This window comes from Neovison vison, chromosome 10 (genome assembly GCF_020171115.1).
Source record: "Neovison vison isolate M4711 chromosome 10, ASM_NN_V1, whole genome shotgun sequence".
NCBI lineage: Eukaryota > Metazoa > Chordata > Mammalia > Carnivora > Mustelidae > Neogale > Neogale vison.
In genome coordinates this window covers 31,461,055-31,482,761 of record NC_058100.1, presented here as the reverse complement: position 1 = coordinate 31,482,761, position 21,707 = coordinate 31,461,055, and the positions used below count along the sequence as shown (strand labels likewise).

Sequence of the window (21,707 nt, the reverse complement as noted above, 5' to 3'; positions counted from 1 at the left end):
AAGGCAGAGGCTTTAGCCCACTGAGCCACCGAGGTGCCCCAGATCCAAGTATTCTTGTTTAAACCTTTGTAGCATACATCCCCATGTCCATTTTATGGATGATGAAACTGGTGATTCTGAGCTAGATTTTTTTACTCTAGTCATCTAGGGTTCCTTCTGTATTAAGTTCCTACTTGCTATAGTGTCTTGGAAATAACTTGAATACAAAGTAGAAATAAGACTGCTTAAATATTTCAGTTAAGAAATATCAACTGTTGGTGGTGTTATTTCTCAGAAATGATGTCTAATTCATACCAGCAACATTAATATAACTGATAAAAGTTCTGGTAGCCCCAACTGTCCCTTAGGCCCCAGAGTATTGGAAATCCACACTGTATCTTCTTGCAGGGCCCTTAGAGATTGAAGTACTTTTCCATCCTTTAAAAACACTGTAAGAGAATAAAATCAAATTATGGTGCTCTCAACACAAGGGCAGTGTATTGGGGTGGGGATCACTTTTAATTTAGCAGTTCAACACTGCTTAAGTTTCAAGATTAAGACCAAATTTAAAAGATCTTCTCTAGCTATGGCGTAAGACCCCGTTCAGTTTAGTGTACTGACTCAGAAAGAAACTTCAGAATGGCCTGGAATATAATCTGAAAGGAACTTCTCTGAACTTTAAGTAGATACTTCCTAAGCCTTTCACATTATGAACCACAAATACATTTTTGTTTCTGGTAATGCATATGTATTCAAACCATTTAATCTGTGCATTGACATTATGAAATTATAATCTGTGGTTCTTAAAAAAATATTCAAAGACATAAAAAAATCAAGTGTGCTAATAGTAGTACAAAATACACTGTATCTTGGTAACTAGGTTTGCATATTATCTAAATATTGATGCGGATTTTTTTTTTGGACTTTTACCTAGAAATATCTCTGGAGACTTGTCCAATATATAAATTTAAAGAATATTCAAAATGAAGATAATGCATGAGGATGTGCTACAGTCATCTGTTTAGAATCACTCCACCCAACAACTTTTCATCCACTGGGACACTATCATAACTGTATAAATCATACACTAATCACCTACAATAGCTTGGGTAAACTGGTGATAACACAGAAATACTGTATTCTGTATTGAAAGTATTTTCTATTATGCAACGACCTTATTGACATTTCTCATTCCATTCCATCAAAAGTTTAAAAAAAAAAAAATCTAGGGGCGCCTGGGTGGCTCGGTGGGTTAAGCCTCTGCCTTTGGCTCAGGTCATGATCTCAGGGTCCTGGGATCAAGCCCCGCATCGGGCATCGGACATCCGGCATCGGGCTCGCTGCTCAGCGGGGAGCCTGCTTCCCCCTCCCCCCACCTGCCTCTCTTCCTACTTGTGATCTCTGTCTGTCAAATAAATAAATCTTGGCTCAGTGGGTTAAGCCGCTGCCTTCGGCTCAGGTCATGATCTCAGGGTCCTGGGATCGAGTCCCACGTCGGGCTCTCTGCTCAGCAGGGAGCCTGCTTCCCTCTCTCTCTCTCTGCCTGCCTCTCTGTCTACTTGTGATCTCTGTCTGTCAAATAAACAAATAAAATCTTAAAAATCTAAAAAGAAAATTTCCCTGAAAAAATGTATGATATCAAAGATAAAGTTCAACTCTATCTTCCCAAATTTTGCTCCCAAACTTAGTTGGATTATACAGGAGAACAGGCAATTTCTCAAATACAGTTTCTAGAACAATGAAAACCTTCCATTTTTATAGGTCAGAAATCTGTAACTTTTCTACACACCTCAGACTCCTGAATACCCGAATACCCAGTTCTTCCAATCATTTGTATACGGAGGTGATGCCGATTCAAAGTGGAGAAACTATTTTTGGGAGTTTCTTCACAGAAAACCACTCTCTACCAGTAAACACATGACTACAAGACACAGCATTTAATTCTAAAAATTAGTGTTCTTACTAGAGCAATCTGACTTTATAAACTATGTTATGAAAGCTAAAACCAAAGCACAACTTACTTCAATACTGGTATTTCTTAGGAAATTCCTCCTATAAAATCTTATCGAAATAATATTCTGTTCAAGTTTTCTTCCTGGCAATTAAAACTCAACCTTTATGTCAGTTAGACTAATTTAATCCAAGAACTTCTTTCATCACATAACACAGACATGTAAACTGAACTTGAGCCTGGGTTGGGGATATATACTGATTCAGATTCTGCCTGGTTTCGTATTCCCGGTGACGTTTACAATTCATGGGCTGAAACGCAGTTGTCACTTCACCCGACACTACGGAGGCTCTCCTTCACGTGCTGCAGCTCTCTGTGCTTTTACGGAAGTCCCTATTCCGAGTTCCCATTCAGTCTTGAGGGAGAACAAACAGGAAGGAAATAGGTAAAGATGTGCCCCACGTGGCACAAAAGCTCTGCCAAGATTCTTACCCAGTATCTCTCTCTTCGTAACTGTTTCCCCAGTATATTATCCTCTAAAGAAACCCAAACCTGTCCATCATATGCTCAACAGATCAATATATTAAAATGAAAACGAACGAGTGAGGCGGATGGCTCTGGAGAGCATGCTCTTTAACCACTGTCCCCTCCAGCAACTGGGCTCCGTGCTCACGGTCTTGAAATGCTTTTCTTACTTCTCCTCTCCCGTTTCTTCACTTGCATCTCTACCGTGGCCTGTGTCTCAGCCTGCGAAACCGCTCTCACTCATCTGATCCTCTCCTCCACGCTAATTCAGTGGAGAATTTCTGGGAACTCCTTACTGGACTTGCCAGCGACACTCACACACAGTCCTCCTTCCATTTCCTCTTCTCTTCCTCTCCTGACACGGCACGTCTGCTCTCTCTGACCTCTGTGGCTGCTCCTCCATCTCCTTCACCAGCTCTCCTCCAGCAAAATCTTCAGTTTGGGAATTTTTCTGATTTTCTTTGGGATGTTTTAGATATGGTACTTCCTGCTCTCACTTTTTATATTCATCCTTGTCAACTTCATCTACTTTTATGGCCTCAACTACCATGAATGTGCAGAAAATTTCCAATTTATTTCTCTAGCTCTGACATCTTTCTCTTATTTTAAAGGATTTCCTTCCTCTCCCCGCTCCCTTTTTAAGTAGGCTCCAGGCCCAACAAAGGGCTTGAACTCAGACCTTGAGAGCACCCTGACATCTTTCCTACGCTTCCTATCTATACAATCAACGGCCCAACAGACTTGTCCACGAGGATGTCTCACACACATAAATCGAAATCAACACACTCAGAACCAAGCCTGGGGCTGCGACCTCCTCCTATGCGCCCCTCCCATACTCTGCTCCTTTGCTGGGGTTACCTATTTAAGAACGCATCCGCCCACTTGACTGTGCTCAGTGAAAGCTTGGGAGTCACCCCTGCAGCAGCTGGAAATGGCATCTATGAATCTGCACCAGGAACTCCCCGAACCACCACAAATTCACGAAGACATGTGCTCCGGCCCTGCTCCCTCAACCAGCGTGCTGTTACTGAAGCGCGCCCATGCAGAAATTACGGAGCTCTTACTGCAGTTTATCCTCCGGACGCCGCCTTGATCCCGCGCCTCATCCAGCGATCACCAGACCCTGTTTACTCTCTGTCTTAGACAGTTCTGGAATCTCTTCATTCTCTCACCACACTTCCATCATCAGGTCAAAATCCTCATGACCCGGAGGCTTACCTAAGTGACTTGGTCTCTAGTCGGCTCACTGTCCTCTCTTCGGAACAAAGCAGATCAGCCATACTCTCTCTTTTAAATACTTCCTTAGCTTCCTACTGCTCTTAAGCTGTCTCAAAGGTCCTTCTCAGTCCGCCCCCCCCCCCATCTCCTGAAGCTTAGCGCACACTCCAGCCACCCTGGGGTCTTTATGGTCTTGCTAATGCCAGGACTGCCTCGGAGCCCCCCCACCGCTTCCCCGGACTCACACCCATTTCTCCTGATTCACTCATCCTGCTTGTCTTTCAGACCTCAGCTCAAATGTCTCACGCTCTCCAACGCCTCACTTGGCCCCCTGCCAGAAGGGATGAAGACTTAGTGACATGTTTCCCAAAGAACCTTCCTATTTCCTCTCAGAACAGGCATCACCCTTACATTTACTGTTCCACCATCTGTCTTTCCTGTTAGAGGAGGCTAACCAAGCAGAGCAGTTACGATCACAGACGGCAGATGCACACTTACAGTATGTGATCGCAGGCAAGTTTCTTAACCTCTCTTTGCCTCAGTTTCCTCATCTGGAAAATGAGAATAACAGTACCTACTGTTACGGTATAAGGTTGTGCTGTGGATTAAGTAAATTAACATATAAAAATTGCTCAAAATAATGTTCAGCACAAAGAGTATGCAATATAAGTGTCTCCACTATCATTGTTATGGTTAATCAACTCCACCGTTAGATTACTCGCACTGGTAGGGGGTAGGGTCAATCAACGCTATGTTGCAAGCACAGGGAACACTAGCTACGCTCACTCGTGCAGCCTAGTGCTGAGCCCAGCCAGCACTTGCCCCAGGTAAACACAGAATGAACTCAATTAGTATGAGTTGAATTAATGACAGACAGACAGACGCAGCTGCGGCACTTACTTCTCTTTCCTTACATATTTCTTGGAGCCTTGGTTTCTTCATCAGTAAAATGAGGTTATTACTACTCACTACATTCCAACAAATGAGCTAATGCATGTAAAATTTTTAACAAGCCACACACCAAAAACTCAGTAAAAGCCAGTTATTTGTATCATACACAATTCCGAGTTAGAAAACAATTTAACTAGATATATAGACAGATACTGATCTGGCTAGAATGGGAGTGAACAAGCGAACGTAAGCAACAGAAATGAAATAGGGTCTAACCTCCAAAAGATCGAATATATCACTAATGGGAAGAATGTAGACTTGGTAGTTGGGGAAAGGAGGAATAGCTGCTCCATTCTAAGCAATGAAGTGATCATTAGTTCTAAATAATATAAAAAAAAAATCTAGAATGAAGTCTAACTTTACTAACTTATTTTTTTCTTTAGAACTTAAGATACAGGATTCACAGATATATTCCAGTGTGACGAATAGTGAATTTATACTGCCCATTAATAGAACAGGCTTCAATAGTTAGATATTTATTTAATAAAAATTAAAATTGTCAAAGTACACTTAATGGTGATCTAAAATATTACTCGAGGTAGTACTGTCAAGGTATTACTAAAATGAAATTTTAATTTGGTGACCTTAGAGGGATGCATACTTAGTATCTGATGGGTTCAACCTTCCCATTTCCCATCTACCCTAGTGGAGTTAGTAAGAGCTGACTCACTGGATCCTGGTAATCCACAAGCTTCATTCTCTAACTTAACACTGTATCAACATCAATAGAAGCCTGTTTTTGTACAATATATACAATGGAGAATTAACATTTATATTTGTAAGGGACAGATACACAACTGCCTACAGGTGTGAGTTTCCAACGTAACAGCGTTACCAACTCCCCCTTAATGATGAACCCTATAACGGATAGAGAGCAACCTGCTTTAGTCAAGGCCAAAATTGAAAACTCAGGCAAAAATAAATAAGATAAAAAATAAAACTCAGGCAAAACGATTTTCTTATATGCTGTCAAAAATTTAAAGTTAAGGGCATAGGTTTTTGTTGTTGTTTTAATAGGGGAAAATTGCTGACCTAACTATTTTTAACAGGAAAAAAATGTACTTGTTTTCATAATATAAGCGGGCACGAGAAATATATGCCAGAAGAGGATTATATCTCTCACAATGCAGTAGGCACAACATAGAGATCTAAATAAAAAGAAACACCAGACTCACTCATTAAAACACCGTTCAAGCCAAACAAAATGCAGGACACGTATCACTGTGCTTACTCAAAAGGAGTTTCTAATCAGCACAGAAAGGCTGACAATGTATGTGTGCAAAGCCCTGTATTTGCAGAATATTGTCAAGTATTTTACAACAGAATAAAAACAATGTGCATGTTGTGCACTTATTTCCGTGACAGTTTCTTTCTTTAAAAAGTATTTTGATAAAAGAAATGAACTACTGAGGCAACCAGGCAGCTTTCACTAGGACTCTGAAGGGTCAGACTCCACGTACGTCTGTTTATCAAATGTAGTGCTTTTGTCAAAAATATAAGACGGGCGCCTGGGTGGCTCAGTGGGTTGAAGCCTCTGCCTTTGGTTCAGGTCATGATCTCAGGGTCCTGGGATCGAGTTCCACATCAGGCTCTCTGCTCCACGGGGAGCCTGCTTCTCCCTCTGCCTCTGCCTGCCGTTCTGTCTGCTTGTGCTCGCTCGCTCTCCCTCTCTCTCTGACAAAAAAAAAAAAAATCTTAAAAAAAAAAAAAGATAAACTAAACAGTGACTGCAATCAACCAATTCAATAACATGTATGTAAACAGTGAAAGAAACCAAATTTTTCATTGAAGAAGTCAATTACAATTTTTTTTAAAAAAACCTCTTTTTTAAAAGATTTTATTTTTAAGTAATTTCTACACCCAATGTGATACTCTAACTTACAACCCTGAGATCAAGAGTCATGTGCTCTCCTGACTGAGCCAGCCAGGTGCCCCAATTTTTAAATTTTGATCAGTAAAATTTTCATCCCCAATAAAGAAACCCATGAACTACTATGGGAAATGGAACAACGTGTCCAAGTACTGGAGAGCTCGTGAGACGAACATGGTCAAATGGTCAAATTTGACGAAATGGCAAAAAAAAAACCAACCCTGAATTGTTAATTAAAGAAATCTAAGTTTTTCTTAAAAATATGGATAAGAAATTTAAAGTATGGTTAAACAATCCTTAGAAACATATTCAGAAGGAAAACTTAATCAATGTGCTGTTCCCATTCTACAGGATAAAATGGAGAACAGGAGTCTTGACAAAATCAAAACTTGAAGTAAGAGCATTATCTGAGGACAACAACTATCCCCTGTACCTTTAGCTCCTTTGATGGGGAGTCTTTCTTATTTGGTAAACATTCTCAGTTTTGCTTCCGGGGATATGGCTGAGCAGAGTGATTACTGGCTCTAAGAGACGGGAGTGTGAATCCCAGCTCCTTCGCTCACTCGGCAAGTAGCTGGTTATCTTTCTCTCTCTTACTCTTCTTATACAACCTCTAATTCAGAGGAATGTTGTAATAGTTAAATAACACAATGCACAAAAACTGTAGGTTCAGTCTTTCCGAAAAGTCTTTTTAAAATAATGTATACAAATCAATGATTAAAAAAAAAAAGGCTCAGTTTTGAAACGGTACCCCCCACCCCCAGACATGACCCATCCTCTAACTTTTTTCTTAATTGAGCTTATTGGAAGATCATCTACATACCAATATTTCCACCTCTTAAACAAAAACCTCTCTTCTCTAACCGCTGCTCTCTGGCTTCTGCCTCCACCGTACCAATGAAATTGCAAGGCCTCAGCAATGGATAATCCACACATTTCCAAAGTCCAAAAACATTTCTCAGTCCTTTCCATATCTGACATCACTGCTTCACATGTCGCTGCTGACCAGCTCCTCCTTGAACTTCTCTCTTCCCTGACTTGGCATTCTTTCAGCCCAGCCAATGTCTCTGCTCGTTCCTTTTCTGTCTCCTTAGCTAGATCCGTTTCTCTGCTTGCTCCTGAAGTGCAGACGCCCCTCTTTCCTGTACCCTCTTTTCTTAGACAGCCTCCTCTGCTCCGCTGGTTTCAACCATCTGTAAATTCATTATTCTTTTTATTTTTTAATACATTATTTATTTGAGAGGGAGAGAGAGAGACAATGAAAGAGAGAGAGCATGAGAGGAGAGAGGTGAGCGGGAGAAGCAAACTTCCTGCTGAGCAGGGAGCCCGATGTGGGGCTCGATCCCAGGACTCCAGGATCATGACCTGAGCTGAAGACAGTCACTTAACCAACTGAGCCACCTAGACGCCCTAAATTCATTATTCTTTTCTATTTTTTTTTAAGTTTTTTTTTTTTTAAATTTGACAGACAGATCACAAGTAGGCAGAGAGGCAGACAGAGAGAGGGAAGCAGGCTCCGCGCTGAGCAGAGAGCCCGATACGGGACTCGATCCCAGGACCCTGAGATCATGACCTGGGCCGAAGGCAGAGGCTTTAACCACTGAGCCACCCAGGCGCCCCCCCTAAATTCATTATTGTTAATGTTTTTCTCCACCTCAGGCCTCTCTGGTGACCCCCCACAAACATATATCCCCCAACTGTCTATAACATTTCTCCATTTGGGTATCTGAAGGTACTCCAAACTCAACATATCAAGAAAATCTCATGTATCCCCCCCCCCCCATAACCACCTGTTTCTCCTGAAATTCCTATCTTGGTTGATGGTATCACCACTCCCATCAAGACATCTGGATATGGTTCCCTTGTTCATTTTTAACTACTCAGGCTCAAGGTGCCATCAATTCTGTCTCTTAAGTATTTAAAAAATCTGTCCACTCTTCTCACTTCCCGCCACTGCTGCCTTATTTCGGACTCCATCCATCTCTCATCTGGACGGCTACAGCTGCCCCTTACACGGTCTTGCAGTTTTCAATCTTACTGCCCTCCAATCAACTGTCTATAATCCTGCCGAAATCATCTTTCCAATAGGTAAATCCGCGTCTGCGTCTCTCAAGCTGAAATAATGTTTATGGCATCCTACTGCTTCAAGAATTCAGTTACTCCCTCAATTAACAGATATTTATTGTTTTAACGCAGAACAGATCTGGTGTTGGTTAGGCACTAAGTGTAATAGTGAATGATAGCAACATTCAGGGAATATAGGTATCGAAAAAACCCTTAAACGTATGATCACACATTGTGACAAATGCAATGAAGGAAAATAGCAGGTCACAGGGAGAAAAAGAGCAGAGAATTACTCAAACTAAAATGTCATGTTACTTTTGAGAAAGAAATTTCTAACTGGGATCTGATGGGTAGAGAAAAGGATTTGGGGAGAGGGAATAGTAGATATACGGCTTTTGAGAGGGAGAGAAGCAGAGAGTATCAAAGGGACTACAAGCAAACCTGTTTGTTAAGAGCTGAGTCAGTGAGGGGGGGTGGTCTGAAATAAGGCTGGGGAGACAAGGGCCAGGAGGTCATGCAGGGCTCTGTACACCAAGGTATGGGTTTAGGCTGCTTTGAAGGGCAAGGGAATACAATCACAAAGTTTTAGGTAGATGAAGGACAGGTTTAGATTTATGTTTTTAAAAGTTCACTCCGGCTATTGCTGGGGAACAGGCTGTACGGCCTCAGTGGATACAAGGAGCCCAGGCGGCTCCCTTAGCCCAGGTGAGAAAGACGGTGGTGGGCAGTTTCTCTAATTTTCATAAAAGTTATTTTTAGGTAATATAGGCCTGGGATGTAGAAGTCCCCAGTACTTTAAACGATGTCATCCTGTTAAGCAAAAACGCATGAAATAAAAACAAAAAAAACCTCAGGATTTAATTCTTTAAAATATTTCTAACTCAGAGGACTCATTACACAGTTCATTGATGATTATGATGCAGCTTCTGCCAGGCCCGCTCAAGACTTGCCCTTTTATGTAACACTTCTACTGATATGACTAAAAGGCATATCATAGTTTATGCCAGAAAAACCGAGAACTACTTGATTTCTGCCGCCAAACAAGTCTACCTTAGTTAAGTGGCATCATCACTCACCCAGGCCTTGATCCAAAAATCTGAGTGTTACCCTACAGTCATCTCTTTCGGCCATATCCCATATCATAAGTAAATTAAGTACCAAGTTAAACTGAATAAAAAGATTCAACGTAATCTACGGAAATTATTCTATGTGATGAACAGAGTATGCAATCTGGCTACAAACTCTCTGGTAGTGATACACTATTTACATTCATATATCCTTACAAAAATAATTATTTGACTAGAGAGCAGTTTTTAACAATAGTACAATATATTACAATATGATATAATTGTACTTTACCGCAAGGGAATTATTCATCACTGTTAATACCTCTACAATAAATATATAGAGACAAGACATGCTGAATTTCTTAGTTCTCAAATTCATTTACCAACGCATTCATCATTTGTTCGTTCTCAAGAACAGAAAAACCTCCAGCAACACTTGTCATCTCAGGGCTAGAGAGAATAATTTAAGACCAGAAGGAATTTATTTTAAAATTAGTTTCTGAATATGTCCAAGGAGACAGCTAAAATCAGATCTACTTCCCACTACTTCAGCAATATTTAATTTCCCAAATACTATCAGCAAATGAGTCATCCTACAGGTGTAAACTTTTCAGCCAACTAAAGCTTATGGCCTTAGGGCTGAGTTATTTTTTTTTTTTAATTTTTTGAAAAATACTTATAAAGTCCAATAAACAATCACTTGTCATTTTAAATAGAGACAAGTGAATATTATTTAAATTGTTCTTGATAACTTAACATCAACTTTTTCTACCCACTGCATCACAATACATTTAGAATTGTCCAGGGAATTCTGAGGGGCAATGATAAAGCTATTGCCCTAATTCTAAAAGCCCATTTGTTTAGTTTGTCCTCCTCTACCAGTCCATTTCTGTGCTCTGCTTGCTCTTCTAGTAATAAAGCCTGACAAATAACCTCATGAGGCTGTGTTCACAGCTTTCGGGTTGATCTCATTCCTCTCCCACTACGAACAGTGCGAGTGTGAGTGGAAGCTATTTTCCCTTCTGATTGATGTGCTCCAAAGCTTATCTCTGAGTTCACAGCAGTGCTCCTTACAGTTAAAGCTATCAGGAGTTTGGTCACTCCTGAGACATAAAACCAAGTATCATTACGACAGCGATCTGGTAATAGAGAATATGACTGCATTATATAACCTTTTCTAAATCAGCCACTAGGTAATATGGGAGCCTCATATTCACAATTCTACACAATTTCATGATACCTAGAATTTTTAAAAATGGATATAGCTTATATCCATTACAATATTATTATAAAAAGATAATTTAAAGTTGGCGTAAGGGCCAAAGGTAGAAATTAACTTAGTTTACGTAGAAGATAATTTGTAGAGGCCAAGGAGGACCTCTGTACCCAAAACTACCTAGGGTCATTTAGCCCACAAAATACCCACTACCAGACCATAATCAAAATGAAATGCTAGGAGAAGTGAGAGAGAGCTGGGTCTATGCAATAAAGCTACGGCTGGATGGGCAGAGCACTTCTCCTGTCGCACGCACCCTGCTGCTCGTCAAGTGACATGGATCCAAGCTGTTTGTTAACCACAGAAGAAGGAGAATCTGAAACAAAAATGAGATTTCAACTTAAAAGTAAGCAGTAGAAAACTGCACAGCAACGTCATGATCAACTCTAAGCTTAAGACAAAGGTCTAAGGGTGGGGAACAGAAGCCAGTACGGTGATGTATTTCCTAAGCAGTGAGTCAGCGGCCGTGGGCTTCGACAGGTTATTCCACACAAGCATTTAGCAACGCTGAGAATGAGTTAAGAAAAGTCTTCTACTTCCATGCATATACCTTTTATCAAATTCAAGTTTAGCATAGGTCAAGGCAGATAAAATAAAACTAGAGTATCTCCTCCTTCACTAAACAGAAGACTCCTTCCCTTCTCGAACCCCTTCCCAGCTCCTTAAGGATGGCTTTCATTCTAGACTGAGCATTCAAAGCATGAAATGAGATGCTTGCTATGCTTTGCTAGGTATTGCACCTTGAGTTGAAAATAGGAGCTCAAGTGAAGATGTCAGACAAAGAAACTGGTTTATAAGAGAAAAATCAATGAAGTAATTGCCATTACAGAAATATAGACAATGTTGGAAATTCTACGATATGTTATGCATATTAAAACTATACTCTGTTGAAGACTTAGGTTTCTTTAGGTGCCTGGTGGGAAAAGAAAAAGAGAAAAGGAGTAGGTTTAACGGTTTGAGCTTTGTGCTTTCCACCCTGGCTTTAAATAGAACATTTAATTTTTTATCCTTTTGATACACTGAGTTTCTGTGTAAGAATTTGCCCTATAAATGTGTTCTATTGTTTGGAAAACACTGATACAAAGAAAGGCAGCATGGTAAAATGGAAAGAGCACTCATCTGGGTTAGTGAGTTTTGATTCTAAACCTGGTTCTGACAATAATTAGCTATGTGACATTTTTAGATCTAAGCTTCACCTTTCTTCTTGGTCATCCTGGGGAACTAGGGGAACTTGCCTTAAGCAAGGCATTGGAGAACAGAAGGAGGTGGCTACCAAGTCCTCGCTTGAGTTTCAGTGCCCCAACAGGGCGATATGAAAAGGGAATATGTAGATAATAAGCACAGCTCTCTCCTAAATGTAAGAATAATTCCTGTCTCTAATATCCTGTGCTCCAGTTCTTAGCAAATATTAGTAAGACAAAAACCTTGCACTTTCGGATAATCACCAGTTTCTATTCATCATGCCTTTATTTCCCCCAAAATAGACAAAATATTTTGAATTAAGAGTGTTCTTAACCTGATGGCTAAGAAAAGTTTTTCAATATATCTTGGATTCTCTGCAATTTTATATCACCTGATTGCTTCAATTTCTACACTTAAAAGTCTGAATCTTGGGGCCACTCCTATCAACTGTAAATGTCTACCTTCTGATGCAACCCGTCTGCTCAGAGACTTCTGTATTACTAGATTCTGATAAAGCATGTGCATTATCTGGGTAATAATCCAACTTATGCTTACTTATCTCTTCATCAGAACATTGAGTTTAACAAATCTGGACAACACACACACGAAAAAGAAGGAATGGCAGTATATCAATCAGTTCCTGAATCTATCCAGGCTTTACTTTCCCTTATAAAACTTCTCATTTATCCATTTTAGAGTTAGATACAACATTCCTACCATGTTGTTTTTTCAAGAACAGGTAAGTTGGTCTATAGAGACAACCAAAATTATTTTCCTTACAGTAAAGAAAAATATAACAAAAACTTGAGTCACAGTGAAATAAATATTGGAAAATCCTCCTAGAAAATGTCTTATGAATATTTTTTGTCTCTTTGTATTTGTTATACATTTCACTGTGTTCTCATTTATAAGAGCCCTCAGAAAACTAGGAACCTACCAGGGACTCATTTAACGAATACTGAATTTTCAATAAATACTATGTAATGTACAAATCTTACAAAATGAAGTGCATCCTATCTAACTTCTTAGAGTTTAGAAAAGAATATGTCTTTAAAAAACGCATTGATGAAAAAAACAAACAAACAAACAAAAAAAAACGCATTGATGGGGGCACCTGAGAGGCTCAGTGGGTTAAAGCCTCTGCCTTCGGCTCGGGTCATGATCCCAGGGTCCTGGGATCGAGCCCCGCATCGGGCTCTCTGCTCAGCAGGGAGCCTGCTTCCCCCACCCTCTCTCTGCCTGCCTATCTGCCTGCTTGTGATCTCTGTCAAATAAATAAATAAAAATCTTTAAAAAAAAAAAAATACAAAAACAAAAACAAAACGCATTGATGGAGGATTTAGAATGCTGTCACTGCCTCAAAATTATGTATTTTCAATCTCTTTAATGATTCAAACTATTAGCAAAGTTTATGTTAAAATAGAAAGATAGTATTAAACAAGAAGGGTTTCCTTATTGGTTTTCAGCCTCTCACAACTGTAAGTATCTGGGGAATCATTTGTTGTTCCTCCCATCCTGAAAAACCAATCTTTAAGAAGAAATCCTATCATTGCTTCTATTCCATTTTTAATCTGGGGTACAATGCAAACTGGATTTGGAAGGATTATTTTCCTGTCACATAAACATCTGAAGCAAGATGTTTTTATACCACAAGATATTCATAAATACAATACCTGTAAGTTCTAACTTATAGAAATATTTCCAAATATTAACACAGTAAAATTAGCTCAATGCTGACTGCTTCAGCATTTCCCTGTAAAATATCTTTCAGAAAGCACCGTTACAAAGTAAAAATCAGACCATATGGTCTACTGATAACGTACTGCAAAATGTAACATGGTTGGTCTAGTTATTGGAAGTGTTTAGAATTATTAACATAATTTTTAAGGTAGAGATAAACTTTAGGCAAAAACTCAGTCAGTGCTGAGCTCAAGGTGTCTCAGGGTCAATTTCTGTATATTTAAAAAAAAATTATATTTTGGTTTTGAAAAAACTCTTTAGAATTTTCTGAATTTTCTCATCACAATTTTTCAATTGTAGACAAAATAAGGGATTATAGTCTTAAAGGTAAATAACAAGTACTCATCAGCCAGACTTCTAGGTTCAATTTTGGCTTTTCTACTCAGTTATACTATAATCCTGGACAAGCCATTTAAGGTCTATATGTCTCAGTTTCTCCATCTGTAAAATGAGGATATCATAGTATCTACCACATACTGTCCTGGTGAAGACTTAATGAGATATCTAATGTAAACTACTTAGCACTGAGGAAAGGGTCAATTAATGTTATTATTACTTGCCTGTTTTTCAGAAACATGATACTGAATGAGAAGTAATGACAGGAAGCTTCCCAAGTCTCAAGCGCTCATTAAAGGTCGGGAAGGACTAAAGAACTAGACCAACATCACACCTGACTTACCAACTACTAATGCTATAAACACTAAAAACAGGATCGAATGCATCCACTTGAGAAGTGCTATGCGTGACTGTCGCCATGGGACAGTGGGGAGTTGGGTGTTGTATAGCGCCTGCTTGCACAGGATCGGGTAAGTGCTGATTTTTTCCAATATGGCTCAGTTTTGAAAAGCCCTTTTTCAAAAATAATCACCAATGTTTTATACCCTTTTGGGGTATAAAACTTACTTCTTTCTTTTCCAATCAGCAAAACCGTGCCATAAAGTGAAAAAACAGTTCCTACCTGACCCTCTCTAGGCTGGCTCCATGCTCCAGTGGGGCTCTGTGGTGGTCGGGCCAGTAGAGCAGACTCCACAGGGGCTGTCACTCTGAGCAGGAGCCAGCAGCCCAGGACTTCTGGGGGACCTGGAATGGAAAAAAAGAGTTGGGTTTAAAACCAGCACTGCGCCGACTGCCTCTGCCACGGCTGTTCCTGGCACGTCTTTACAGCTCACTCAGAACCCCGAATGCGGTCAGCTGTATACGGCTGGGGCACGAGCTAATTCTGAGGTAGCAAGTGGAAGATACCATAATTAAGATAGTACATTATTGTGTGCTGCTCTACTTAGGAGTATAAAAATTTTATGCAGTATTGTCTACCCCAACCTTATGCTCTCTGTAAATCATGGCAGGCCAGACTATCTAAATAAAACAATAATTGGGAAACTGAGACATAAAGCAGCCAAATGACCTGTCCAAGCTCATCCAGTCATAGAAATAGGCTAAGAACTCAACCAGTCCAGTACGTGAGCAATAATCTGATGAAGGCAAATTCATCTCTTTATCATTAAAAAAAAAAAAAAAAATCACTGAAAGCCTAGAAACAAGTCATGATGTATTTCCTAAAAGCCTAGGAAAAATTTTTAGTTTTTTAGCTTAAAAAAGTAAAAATATTTTATTTATTTATTTTTTAGTAAAAGTATTTTAACGTGATATATTCTGACTTCAAAAAATGAAATTTTTAGAAGTTAGCTATGGTCGATCAATTAATGTCCATAATACAAAGACAATACTGTATTTATTCATTAAGTTTAAGAACATGTTTTGTTATTCAAATAAAACCTTATTTCCCTGTTGAATTTCATAAATTTAATTCCTATTCTGTGTTTTTATAATTTGTGTGTTCTGAAAAAATAAATTTTGCATTAAGCCTAATCATTATTCCTCATATCCATAAATGGACAAATTAGATAGATTAAATTGGTTGTTCTTTGTAACAAACTATGTATGATTTAACTTTTTCTCATTTAATTACTACACAGTGTTCCTGTCACAACGGAGAACAGAGTAACAGCAGCATTATGAAATGAACCCAGGATGCGTCACAGATCAGACGTACTAGGGTCTCATAGGAATGCTATGTTAAAAGCACAAGATATACAAGAAGCACTTCACCTTGTAGGCGAAGGGAACGACACACAATCACTCTGACACTAGAAGTCTCTACTACTGGCCATGGAGACAGGCTCAGCGGCCCCAAGATGTTGTTTAAAAACAAAGTAAAGGTTAACACATTTCTCAACCTCAAAATGAGGCAAAGTGTCTACGGAACTTTGGCTTTTTAAAGATTGCCACAAAAAGATTGATTAACAAATTAGATACTATTTAATGAGAAGGATACTCAGAGTTGGTAAAATAGCCTCTCACTTCACAGAGACCACATAATCACTCTAAAGCTTTCTGGCTGTAAAAAAAGAACCTGGTTCAATTCAAATTGGTAAGCTAGATATGAAAGGCTGAGTTTAAAAGTATTTTTCTAATGTCTACAATGTACAAATGTGGACAGTTTTATATTTCGCACTCAAGCTCACTCTAATACTTGGTTTGTTACCTGTTAACTTCAGTATTCTAAAAATACGTATATACGTAGGTGCATTTTAACATCCTACTTATTTGGTTTTTACGTTGCATATTTTTTCCTTTGAAACACATAAGCTACAGTTTTGTATATAGCACAAAATCATAGCAAAATGTCTTATTCCTAAATGTCATGACTGTAACTTAACCGAACTCTTCAGTTAGTTTCAAGTATAGGAAAAAAAAATGATCAGAGACCTGGGCTGATACTCCTTCCACTCATGTAACACTGAATTAAAAATCAAGACCAGAGTTTATTCCAAACATCGTATCTATATTATAGTTATTTAAATCTGTTTCATTCACCGTGATATTATACAATGTGCTTTTGCTGTCAACACTTAGTGGAACAGATATTTATACAGTGGATACTGTTCAGTTCTACCAATATACAAACAGATTCCAAGTAGTTAAATTGGAGTTCTCAAAGTAATTAAATAAATACCCTAACTCATCACTCCTTAGGGTGGCGAAATAAAGTAGTATATCAAATTATCATAACCTCATTAGTATGAGAACCCAGCTACACTCTCGTTCCTAAATAAAAGATTTGCAGCATTTACGATGTAGTACCTATACAATAAGACGTATAGTACCTAACATCCATCTTGAAAGAATTAAAATGACAAATTATCTTGTGCTGTGTCTTTCACTGGTTACGTCAACAAATGTTTGGTGAGCATCAGGAGCTCGCTGGCATAAACGAACTAAGCCATTAAAATGCTCAAAGAAAGAGAGAGAGGCACTGACCATCCCTGTCTATCAGAGTTCTACAGCACAGGAACAGGAACATGAGACTCGGGGGCATTTCTGCTGCCCTATATATCAGAAAGTTGACTGTGTATACAAGGAGTAAGTAAGCAAATATTGAAGAAAATAGTTCTAGGAGGGGTAACTGAGTCAGCATGCTGGTTTGCTGGAACAACACTGTAATTCTAAAATCTAGGCTCACACTCCATTCCCAGGAATACTGGTTAATTTCCACAGGAACAACGAAACAACAACAACAACCAGGGGCCATAAGCACAGATAACAATTCAGCATATAAGAAATTCCAATAAAAATATCAAAGCAGGCTCTGAATTCAGTGGATTATTCGAAAGTTGCTTATTCGCTATAAAAGTAATAATAAACACCAGCCCCCTCCCAGAAGTATTACGAGTTAAATAATGGCTTATAATCTTAATCATCTCTCTGGCAAATACTGCTGCCAAAACCAGTCCCTCCAGCCGTGGGATGACGAACACCGCTCTACGCAGGACAGGGAGGGACAAGCTGCCAGCGCCACCAGCCCTTGCGGAAGGGGAGGGGGAAGCATCTCGTTACACAGCAGCAGTGTTAAAACACCGACTCCACCGGCGGCGAGAGGACACTTGACGTTAATAACCTGAAGCCTGCGGGTCCTGGGAAGAGCCCTCGGGGGAGGCCTGCTCGGAAGTGGAAGGCTGCTGGGCGCGCGGAGCCAGTTCTCGCTGCCTCTGCTGCTCAGCCCTCTTAAGCCTCAGCTGTTGCAGGCGCTTGCGGAGCAGAGCTATCTCAGGCCCCCGCAAGAATTCTGGCGCAGGCAGGAAAAGGTGAAAAGACAGCAGTGAAAGAGAAAACAGGAAGAATCTGATTATACCTTAGAGAGAGAAGAATATACACAAAATACGTCTCATGGAGGAAACAAATTACTTACAAAAAATGAGTGACCTTTAGTTAGGAGATGATGACACATTCTAATGCTCGTTCAACTAGAACGAGTCACACACATAGTTCTCGAAGAGTGGTGAAGTCACTAAACAGAGTGAAAATAACGTCTTCCATAAACGAAACATTTTAAAATGAATATTCCTTTCTTCACTAATTTCATCTTTTTCTAACAAAATGATACCAAGGAAAACTGGAAAATATCAGGTATCTAATCTATATACAAATTAACTTCAACTATATAATTAAAATTCAATTAAAATCATGAAAAAGTCATATATTTGTAAACAGTTCTTGGAATTCATTAATGAAGAATTCTTTAAAAGTCAAAATTACATATATTTTTCAGCTAAAATATTTCTCTTTATATTGGAAATGTCATTTACTTTTTTTAAGCTAAAATTACTTACATAATCCTTAATATGTTCTTAGCACAACGGTCACGGATAAAAGTGGGAATGTCACGCAGAATTCTGCAGGTACACTGGAGTGCCTAGGCACTGTTTTTGGCTCTGCGGATGAATAAACCATTGAACAAACCAGTCCCTACTCATGTGGAGGTTATGTTCAGAAAGGAAGACAGACAGCAGTGAACTCACACACACACACATATGTAATATACATGTATGTGTCGGTGTCGAACAGGGACAACTGGTGTGAAGCAAACCGAACAGGATCAAGGGAAGGGGACAGAGCGGTGGAGGACGGGTTGCTGTTTTCCGTATGTCAGTAAAGAAGGCTTCTCTCCCAGGGGATTTCTGGACAAAGACCTTAAGGAATGAGAGAGTCGACCACACGGGTGTCTGGAGGGAGTGTTCCAGGTGGAAAGAAGAGCGTGTGCAAATGCTCGGACGAGGAAGTGTGTCTGGGGGTGAGCTAGACCAGAGAGGGGATGGCAGAAGAGTGTGCTGAGAGGTGAGAGGCAGCACGGTCCCAGCGTTTTTGGCGCCACAACAAGAAACGAAGATCTGTCACTTACTGTGACAGGGTAAAGAGGGGGAACAAGCAGTAGCACAGGCAAGAGGAGAAGCAACAGATATCCCAGTGGAGACCCTGAACAGCGACTGAACGGGAACAGTGTAGACTGGGGGTCGCTGGTGACGTTACCCGAAGCCATGTAGAGCGTAAGCGATAACGGAGACGTCTAAAACCTGGACTCTGGAGTGCTCGTGTTTACCAGGAAGAGAAATCTCTGGACACAGTGAGGAGGAGAAGCCAGGAGAAGGCTGGAGGACTGAGCAAGCACACCCTGCGGGCTGGGACGGAAGCAGGTCAGGAAGGGTGGGGGGAGCGGCTGTGCGGAATGCCGCGGATACAGTGGACAAGACACTGCACCGTGGAGTCCCTGATGACCTTGATGACCAAGAGCGGTTTCCGCAGAAATCGCAGGGCCCAAACCCAGACTGGAACAGGTTCCAGAGAAAGAGAAGGTAATACAGTAGACACAACGTATATATGCTGTCTCCAGAAGACCTGCTGCTAACGGAACAGAGAAACCGATGACCGTTGGTGGGGAAGGAGAGTTACAGGAGGCTTATCTGTTTGTCTGCTAGTGGACGATGCTTAATTGAGGGAAGGAAAAAAGATGATGCATGAAAAGAAGTGAACAAGTGCAGGAATGATGTCCTTGGGAGACCGAAAGAGACAAGCTGTAGTGGGTAAGGGGAGGGATTGGTTTTATTTATTTATTAAGATTTTGTTTTTTGGACAGAAAATGACACAGCGAGAGAGGGAACACAAGCAGGGGGAGTGGGAGAGGGAGAACAGGCTTCCTGTAGAGCAGGGAGCCAGATGCGGGGCTCGATCCTAGGACCTTAGGATCATGACCTGAGCCAAAGGCAGACGCTTAATGACTGAGCCACCCAGGCGCCCCGAGAGACTGCTGTTCTGTTTTGTTTTTAAAGATTTTATTTATTTATTTGACAGAGAGATAGAGAGCACAAGTAGGCAGAGTGGCAGGCAGAGAGAGAGGGAGAAACAGGCTTTCCGCGGAGCAGGGAGCCCAGTGTGGGACTCGATCCCAGAACCCTGGGATCATGACCTGAGCCAAAGGCAGCTGCTTAACAACTGAGTCACTCAGGTGTCCCAAGAGACTGGTTTTAAACAAAAACTTGATCCATTCTAACCAAAGGCAAGGCAGAGAGTCCACAGTTGCTGATCTGATGGTGAAGGTACTAGGAATTTTGTGTCTCTCGGTGACACCAGAAGGAAATGACACCAACTGTCAAACAACTTTGAGCCTCGTTTACATAGATCATAAGGTGCAAATTTGTTTTACTGTTTCCCCAATCAATCATGTTAGAGATAATAACGTCTTGTTACCATGACCTCTACTTATAAAGAATTTTATTCTGTCAGTCAACTGGCAGTTAAGATTAAGCAAACAGTTCAAGTACTATCCTAGTCTCTCAATGCCAGCTCCTCCTTGAAAGTTCTCCAGTGCCAAGCAGAACAGTACTCACAGACTAAATACATCCCGATCCTCCACGGCACGGTGCCTTCTTTTCAGGGATATACACACACCTTATTTCCTGACAGCATGCATAACAGCAATACTTCTAGCAATATAAAATAAATAATTATTATGCACCCACGAAGTTTATTTTACACATGTCATGTTTTGCTAAGAAAACAGAAAAAATATAGAAAAATCACTTGACTTTATTGCTGTTTCAAATCCGCTCTCTTATGTTGCCAAATGCTTTAAGGGAATAGAAGACTCTCCACCCAGAACCACTAGGTGCTGAAGCAGGCTCTAAGAGTAAGCAGCAGCTATTTAACTTGGAAAACCAAGATTCAATGACGATAATGTCACGAACTATTTATTCAGCACTTCCAGCATTTTTAAAGAACAATTTGTTTGTTTACTTTTAAGGCTGGTTGCATGTGACTTTTTCTCCCCTGGGTTAGAACAAAAAATGAGGCTATGGAAAGAAGTCACCACACAGCTAACCAGGAAGCCAACACTACAAGTTCCAACCAGAATAAGCAAACTCAACCCTCGGACTGAACAACAGTATTGCTAGCAGTCAGAAACATTACAGCAGGTAAGATACACACACATTACATACTTTAAAAAATGTACAATTTATAATGTGAATAAATGCATTGAGGATTAGTGTTTGTTAATATTAACAGAAACCAAAATGGAAAGAGAAACTATGAATACTTTGGGTTAAATTTTAAAAACAAACAAAAAACCCCTCAACAATGTTGAGGAATATCAGGAATTCCTAAAAGGAAATTTGTACTTTCGTCTCCTGAAACAACCTACACTATTCTTGTTTACTTCTCAAAGACTCCAGACTAATGTCCCTAAGGAGTCAACTCCCACTGAAACTCTGGTTGACCTGACAAAGGTCCACTTGGCTCTAACCTCATGCCCTCCCTCTCCAAAACAGGTGTTATGTCCTGGAGACTGGATTATTTCTGTATCTAAACTGGTGGTCTTTATCTGCCTTCTGTAGATATGTAGATATGACTGGACCCAATTTGCTTCTTGCCCAGGTGATCCTTATGCATTTTTCTCTCAGAACTGTCACTCCTTTACTGACTTCCAAGCTCCTCTGGTCTCTTCTATGGTCTCCCCAAAGTTATTAACCCAATGTTTCCACTTGTTTCTAA

At 40.1% G+C, this 21,707-nt stretch overlaps 1 protein-coding gene across 7 annotated transcripts in view; it reads right to left on the bottom strand.

The window, feature by feature from the left end:
* DCAF6 (DDB1 and CUL4 associated factor 6) overlaps window positions 1-21,707 on the bottom strand; it is a 135,605-nt gene that overhangs the window by 42,684 nt on the left and 71,214 nt on the right. For 2 of the 7 annotated variants that reach the window (XM_044266882.1, XM_044266883.1), the window contains exons 11-12: window positions 17,782-17,949; window positions 11,158-11,217 (exon numbers count right to left, since the gene is read on the bottom strand). The exons of 2 other annotated variants lie outside the window; for them this stretch is intronic. In XM_044266882.1, the coding sequence (XP_044122817.1) occupies window positions 11,158-11,217; window positions 17,782-17,949 (228 nt within the window). Of the gene's footprint in view, window positions 1-11,157; window positions 11,218-14,786; window positions 14,904-17,781; window positions 17,950-21,707 lie in introns of all 7 variants that reach the window. 3 more of the 7 variants (XM_044266885.1, XM_044266887.1, XM_044266884.1) reach the window with 2 other exon arrangements.